Source organism: Theobroma cacao, chromosome 2, assembly GCF_000208745.1.
Source record: "Theobroma cacao cultivar B97-61/B2 chromosome 2, Criollo_cocoa_genome_V2, whole genome shotgun sequence".
NCBI classification, from domain to species: Eukaryota; Viridiplantae; Streptophyta; class Magnoliopsida; order Malvales; family Malvaceae; genus Theobroma; species Theobroma cacao.
In genome coordinates this window covers 9268098-9276469 of record NC_030851.1, presented here as the reverse complement: position 1 = coordinate 9276469, position 8372 = coordinate 9268098, and the positions used below count along the sequence as shown (strand labels likewise).

General features: G+C 32.5%; 1 protein-coding gene across 2 annotated transcripts; it reads left to right on the top strand.

Annotated features, from left to right (window-relative positions):
• LOC18608577 (universal stress protein PHOS34) lies at positions 6060-8372 on the top strand. Of its 2 annotated transcripts, XM_007043355.2 has the most exons (3): positions 6066-6976; positions 7748-7792; positions 8074-8372. In XM_007043355.2, exons 1-2 carry the CDS (start codon positions 6208-6210, stop codon positions 7753-7755), a joined length of 777 nt encoding a protein of 258 aa, XP_007043417.2. In that variant the 5' UTR covers positions 6066-6207; the 3' UTR covers positions 7756-7792; positions 8074-8372. The 2 variants fall into 2 exon arrangements, with proteins under 2 accessions (XP_007043419.2, XP_007043417.2); XM_007043357.2 differs by lacking the exon at positions 7748-7792 and having other exon boundaries at positions 6060-6976; positions 8074-8370.

The following is an 8372-nucleotide window of genomic DNA, read 5'->3' as shown; positions in this document are numbered from 1 at the left end:
AAATATATATATTTTTAGTATTGATACTTTTATGTCAACGGCATTACAAAGAAGTTAACTTCATTGTGTTTGTGAATATAAAACATTTAATGTTTTTAAAGAAGTCTATTGTCCTCTGGTTGTTTCTAGGAAGCATAAGAAAGGTGGATTACTTTCCAGTTTATTAACTTTTAGTATAATAAATTCATAACTTTATGCCTAGAGTGGCATATATTAGTTGCTGAGTGTCATTGGAGACTTGTTCCTAAAGTCTGTTGAAAAGAATAGTGAAGGGTCTGGAGTTAAATTGGAATAATTCGTTGTGGTTCAAAAATTTCATGGAACATGAACCTAGGAATTTCTTATGTGTTTTTTTTTTTTAAAAGGGGTATATTTATGTAAATAAGGTATAATAATATAATAAGTATAAAGAAATAAGAAAAGTTTTGGTTATTAAAAATAGAGTAGGAAATAACATATATATATATAATATAAGTATTAAAGATAACATTAAATTATACCTATGATGGGATGATTGGTCGGGACGCGAGAAGTCGCAATCTCGGGCTAATTTTTCCTAGGTTCATAATCCGAATTAAGGCTCCACCAGTACGATGGGAAGGCCTCGATTCTGAGTTTTCGAGATTTTTATTTTAAATAAATAAAATTTTATTATATAAAAAAATTAGTCAAGAATAAAAAATATATAAATAATAAAAAATAAAAATAATAATTAATTTCACAAACATAACATATATTTTTATTGCAACATGCATACCATTGCATATAAGTATTTTTGTTTACGAGTTAAGCCACGATGATGGGATTTTTCGATGATCTTGCGAAGGCGAGTATTTCTCGGAAAGTACCTTAAGTGAAAAGATATCCCCGGATCCCACCAGTATGATGGGAGGGCTCGGAGAAACATCTATAATAAAAGGTTTTCGCTCGTATTAGGTTCATCATTCACGAAAACACTATTTTTTAAAGAAAAACGTACGATAACCCCGATGATGGGATTTATTCGTCGAATTTGCGAAGGTGAATTTCTCGGATAATTCCTTAGGTAAGAGAACACCCCGGATCCCACCAGTATGATGGGCGGATCCGAGAGAACGTCCTCGATAAAAAGTTATTCGTCCGACATTTTTCATCTCATACCATGCATTTCATCTTGCCTCACATTTGCATTCCATTTTAGGTTAAATATGAGATAAACTAAGAGAATAATATCTAAGGAAATATAGTGAACTTAAAAAATCAAAGCCTAATAGGATAATCTAAAAAATGGTACCGTTCATGGAACAGGCGTCCCGGGGGTGCTAATCCTTCCCCGGGCGTAACCGTACTCCCGAGTCTAGATCTAGAAAATCGTAGACCAGTTTAAGGTTCTCTTCGACGGACTTAAAATTAATTTAAAGCTTCATCAATTAGAATCGAGTCAATAGGTGGCCAATCGCACCTAGTAAAAAAGATTGGTGGCGACTCCTGGTTTTAGAGTTTTCACTCGCGTCTGACGGTCGGGTTCCCAGACCCGCACGTTACGACAAGAATGATGTGTGTTTTCACTTATATAATTGGATTGCTTGCTTGCTTGCTTTCTTTATAAAAGAAATTTTTTAAAATCCATACTTTACATAATTACATCAATCCACTAAGATCTTACTCCTACAGAAGCAAATTGACCACAACTTAGAAAAAAATACAAATGACAGAAACAAAACCCATAAAGAAAAAGAAAAGAATGGATTAAAATGAGATAAGCAACACCACCAAAGAAAAAGAAAAATGAGAGAAAACCTGAAGAAAATAGTAGAAAAAAGAAAGAAACGTAAAGAACAGAGAGAAGGTTGTAAAGGCTATAAACAAAGAGGGCGGAGAAATCAAAGAGAAAGATGAAATTGAAGAGGAAAAGACTAAAGAGGATAAAAAATTTGACAAAACCCCCACCTACAAAACAAATCCCAACTTGAAATCAACATCAATGTAACCCCAAATAGCAAGCGACGCATCATCCAATTGTATAAACAAAGAAGGCAAAGAAAGTAAAGGGAATAAGGATACTGAAGAGAAAGAACAAAAAAAGATGAAAAATCGAGCAAAAACCCCACCTACAAAACAAAGCCCTACCTTATGTCAATGAAACTCCAATTAGCAAAGCCATGCATCACCCAATTGAAGATCTTTGGGGAGCCGGCCCAAAAACAATCTTAAGCAATCTAATTGCATGGCACATGTCAAACAATTGACTCTCAATTATCCCCTTTTCAAGACATCTTTTAATTATAGTAGATTAGAGACATTTACAAAGTTGTTAAAATCAATTAAGGTTATTTTTATCTTTATATCAGCATAATAGTTATCGTTAAAATTTAATAATAGGTTTATTCATATTCAAAATTAAAAAATAAATATTATTTATTTTTATTTTACATAATTAATTATGTATATGTTTTCTATTCACATATTTATCTATGTACTAAATAAATTGATTATGTATCTTATAGTTATTTTTAATTAATTACTAACTTATTTATGTATTTATTTATATTTTTTATACTTATAGATTAATTTATTTTGTTGTTGTTTATTTATTACATTAAAAGAAAAATATGAAATTAAATAAAATTAAAATATCAAAAGGCAAAAGCAAAAATATTATAAAGAAAAATGTTAAATAAAAGGAAAGTAAAATATCTTATGAGAAAAAGGGGAAAAACAAAAGGACCAAGGTTGGTCAACAATTCCAGCTGCATATAGAACTATTGTAACTGGAGGTAAGGTGAGCATTTGGTCTGTTCGGCTTGTTTAATATGAAAAGATTGAAAATCAAATTAACTCAACTCCCCTAAAAAATAACCGAACCAATTGAAATACATTATAATAATTGCATTAATCAAAATAGTTTAATGTTTGGTCAATTTTATTTATTTTCCTATTTTTCAACATTTTTTCAACAATTTTTAACAACATTTAAAAAAAAAAAGATAAGTAAAACTATTCATCTTCATTCTAATCAAGATAAATTGAATATATGTATCAACTTGATGCAAACAAACATAAAGTATTCAAAAGTCCATAAAACTACATATACAATAGCAAAAAATCAATAAATTTGTAACAAGGTCCATCGACGTGAAACATAGGAAGTATTCCATTTCAACACAAACAACATTAAGCATCCCATAGCTTTACGCACATTGCAACAACATCCTTCAAAGATGGGCCTCCTATAGCTTAATGCACATTCCCCTAACATGTTAAAGAAGACAAAATTTTAATTAGTATAAAACATAATTAATTTTAATAGTTTTAGACATTACTTTAGAAAAATAAAAATTTAGTAACTTCACATATTTCAAAATTCAAATAATTATGATTTTAATATTATTTTATTATTTATTATTTAAAGAGATAAAGTTTGAAATTTTCAAAATTTACATTAAAAGAATGTAAATATATTAAACTTTATATTTTCAAACACAAAAATAATTTTATAAATACAATTTTCAAGATTTGATATTACACTTTTATATATATATATAAATATCAAATGTTGTAATGTTATCTATTCAACAATAACTTTTTAAATATATAATCTTTTTCACAACAATCACGTTTAATTGAAATGTTATAGTAATAAAGTACTAAATTCAACATTAAGGTATCCCCTATATATATATACATATCTCACATAATCTAGAAACAAAAGAAATGGTATTCATTTTGGGGCATAAAAAATGCCGATTAATTGTCGCATTAGCATTCTGCAAATCTATCGAACAGCTAGTGGCAGAGCTATAACATTTTCAAAGGAGGGCTAAACAAAAAGAGATATTAAACAGTTAAAGAGAATTTTATATATAATTCAAATATCACTCATCTAAAAGATTAAATAAAATTTAAAAGACATTGAACATAAAAAAAAATACACATTAATAGTAATGATGGTGTCATTCATATATATGACTGAATGAAACTATAAATGAGTCTCTCTCACTCTTTGCATGCAATAATGGAAGAGAAAACAATTTTTAAACTTAAATGAATTGCCTCTTTACTTTGTATGCCCTAACTCTCCTCTTATCTTTTATTTGCCTCTTAAATTACTAATTAACATATTGGGTTATTGAATTGAATTATTAAGATATAATATGTTATGATAGGATATTAGGTTAGGCTGTTAAGATATAATATGTTATGATAGGCTTAGATTTATATTAAAATTTAATGGGTTTGGATTAGTAGACTCACTTTTATTTTTTTGTAAATTTGATAGACTTAACATATTAGCTTAGAAGTTACTTGTTGGGCTTAACTGGCAATATGCTAACCATAATGACTTTAATTTTATCAAACAATTTGAAGAATAAAATTAATTATTAAATAAAAAATTGTTTTGAGAGTCATTAAAAATAAATATAATAAATAATATTGTATTAAAAGAAATACAATTATTTTATTTTATCAATTTTTATGTATATCCTTATTACTTAAAGTTTGAAACATACATGTTAAGATACATTGATTATTCTGAATAAAAAATAATATATTGATGAAATTCTAAATAGCAGTGCAACACTGCAACTTATATTTGAAAATTACATAATAATTTATTTATTTTTAAAAATTAAAATAATAAAAAATAAAATCCACATAACAGAAAAAAAAAAACATAACAAGTAGAACATAGAATCTACATATGACATAATAAAAAAAAAAGAAAAAGGATATGATTGATGGTTCTTATAAATTTGTGAAAGAAAATTTATAAAAATTTAAAATATATGAGTAAATATAATAAAAATAAATAAATAAATATAAAAAATAATAATATAAATTAAAAAAATTTAAAAAATTTAAAATTGAGTCAAGCATATGAAATTATTTTGTTATTTTTTATTTGTATTAGTTATTAAATAAAATAATATTTTGAGAAGATCATTAAAAAAATTTAAAAAATTTATTTAGTCTGTAAAAAAATTTTGAAATTCGCCAAAATGACCTTTTTCAAAGCTGCATTAGGCTGTAACTTTGACTTGTCAACAATAGAGAAGCCAAGCCTAAAAGCCAACATAACCTCAAAAGCAAGCAACCTCTTGGCGAATAAACACCTATCCTCGCGGACTCACAGCTTCCCACAAAATGTCGTCCGTTCATTTAATTTAGTCTTTTGATGAAACCGCAAGTGACTAGTGTGGTATCAACCATATTGGAAACAAATTTCGGATGTGTGTTTAGGCAGCGTGGACGGTCACCAAAAGCAATTAGTAGTAATAAAATTGGAAAAGGTATGCTCTCGGAAATGGACAGAGGTATAGTACAGCTGTTTCCAGCATATGATTATCAGCCGGATCCAACAAAAGCCGCTCATGTCCCAGTCTTCAAACAGACCCTGGACAGTTTTGGCTCTTTATTATGGAGTCCCCTTCTCTTTCGGTCCTTTTCTTGAGTGGTTTGGGTCGAAAGCTAGCAAGCCAGAGCACCTTAATTTTTCCACAACGGAAAAAAGACAGCACAATTATTGCAAGACTTGGGATCTGTCTGTGCTTGATTTGGGCGTGCATTTGTGTTGTTGCATGTCAAGCACTCGATGTTGACTTCATTGAAAACACTAGGATGTCATACAATATTCAAAGACTTTTGAAGATGAGGGTTGCGTTCAGTTACTTTTCCAATTATTTTTATTTTTGTTAAAATTTGTTTAAAAGATGGTTTTAATACATTGCTGGATTAAGATGATGCTAGGAAGTACGAGTGGACGGAAAGACTAGTATCTTTATTAGTACAAGTTCAAGCTAGTGAGGATGGGGATTGGTGACTTGTGGGATACATTATCTCCATCGTAAGTTAGGTTGGTCAACTCATTAATTTTCGCCTGATAAAATTCACAACACAAGAAACAACATAATGCTGCTTAAAGTACTGTCACTTGCTTCAACTTGCTGTTTAGGGCTCAATTAATTAATTAATATATATAATATAATATAATATTAGTTTTGCTTCTAAATTGATATTTTGCTGGGCTTGGGCCTGCCTCCGTGAAAAGTCAAACGCATGGGAAAGGATATTACATAATGATACCGGTAAGAAAAAGGTTGGCGAATGACTATGGTGTTGATGATTAGTGAGTGGCGCAATTAGCACCCCGTGTCACCGCAATTTCTCTGATTTTCCCCTGGCCCAAGACTTAACCAGTTCTTCCGTTTCCCAACATCCTCTCTTCTCATGAATCCCACACAACTTCACCAATCGGAACCGGACCTTCCGCTTCCACATCTGGCTTCACTCCGTATCCAACCGACATCCCCACGTGTCCCGTCGAACGCCACCCCAACTGCCGGTTCCCAGCGTCGCATCGCCATCGCCGTCGACTTAAGCGACGAGAGTGCTTACGCCGTTCGGTGGGCCGTTCAGAACTACCTTCGTCCCGGAGACGCCGTCATACTCCTCCACGTTCGTCCAACCTCCGTCCTTTACGGAGCCGACTGGGGCTCTATCCAACTCCAAATCACCCCTAACGCCACTACTAATCACGAAAATGCCACCGCCATCACCTCCGGCCACCCCGATGAAGAGTCGCAGCAGAAGCTCGAGAACGATTTCGACATTTTCACGACAACGAAAGCGAACACGCTGGCGCAGCCGTTAGTGGATGCTCAGATTCCGTTTAAAATCCACATAGTGAAAGACCATGACATGAAAGAAAGATTGTGTTTGGAAGTGGAGAGGTTAGGGCTGAGTGCGGTCATCATGGGGAGCAGAGGATTTGGTGCGGCTAGAAGGACTAGCAAAGGAAGGCTTGGAAGTGTCAGTGATTATTGCGTCCACCACTGCATTTGTCCGGTGGTGGTGGTCCGATTTCCGGAAGAGGAGGAGAGCGAAATAGGCGGCGCCGAGAAGGTGATGAAAAAGAAGATGGTTGGAGAAGATGTGGAGCTGCAGCCGGTACCGGAAGAGGAACTTGAGTATCATGATGCGGAAGAGGAGCACAGAGGTTTGGGTTTTTGAATTAATTGATTTTTGTTTATGTTTGATGGTAATTAAGTGGTCTAATTAGGTTTCGTAAAACTTTGTACAGTTATATTTGTGGACTATCTTTTGGCTTCTTGCACATGTTGAATGCTTGTTAAAAGTTTGAACACTATAGCTAAAATGAGAAATGGATGTAGTTATGGGAAGTAAGAAGTAGCAGAAAAATTTGAGATTTTGCTTATTACTCGGCTATTGGCTGGGAAAAGATGAAGGCAATAGTAAGGTTACTAAATCATTGATTAGCCTGGTGTAGAGTAGCAGGCAAGAAAGGCATAGATATAGACCTTGAGAATAAACATACTAGCTTGTGGCGTGATTAAATGAAGTATGGACTTAGAGATGAGTTGTCAAAAGTTTGTCTATCTCGCAACTTGGAGCAGATCTTTGTGCTAAATAAGTTAGTTGAAGTGAATGTATGGTTGAACTTGTGCCCTTTTCATGCTTCTGGTGTAAAATAAAGTATATGAACTTGATCTATGTAGGGTTCTTAGAAAGGATTTTAGAATTCAGAACCAAGTTAGATTTTATCTCATTATAGGAGCATCAATTGGTCGTGATCTGGTGGATGCATGTGAGGTGTTTAGTGTTATATTTGTTTCCTAGGTGCAGAAATATGGACAGCCTATAATCTGATGTGTTTTGAATCTATAGGAGGTTTAATCTTATAGTTAAACGATAAAGTATAACTATTAAAATTACATCTCTCTCATTTGTTCACATATCTTGTTAGCAGATGCATAACGAGTGTCCGGGCAATGACTAGAGCCTACTAATTCAGGTGACGCTGTTTGAGACCCATTTGTGGTTTATTTCCCTTCCTTCCCCCCTTCTATTGCTTTTTCATGAGAGCAGAGAAGTCACTCATGGTTCTGATTGTGAAACCTCTATTAGTCAGTGGTTTTAATGCAGTATTTGCAGTTTTCAAATCTAAAGCTTTGCTTTACCCCCTTATATAATCTTCTGTAGAGAACTCTTTTGCAAATTTAGTGTAGATTGTTGTGTTGGTTTACTGGATAGGGATGATTGATTACTCATATGCCCCTGCACTTAATATTGCAGCAAGGGATGAAAGGCAATCCAAAAATATGAAGACTTGTTGGTGGCAAAGAAGCTTGAGAATATTGTGTGGTGATGGATTCGAATGCTTTGTATATATGGATAGTAATAGGACTCTTGGTTTTTCTCTTACGTGTGTACCCTTCAGTTAATTGCTTGTTTTCGATAATTGAATGTTGATGCAACAATGCCTGTGGATATGGTGTGCAGTGTTGAATTTCTTTGTTACTTTGTTATAAGCCTTTTCACTGCATGTTCCTAATATCATAGGAATACCAAATTTTTAGTACTTTAAAACTGCA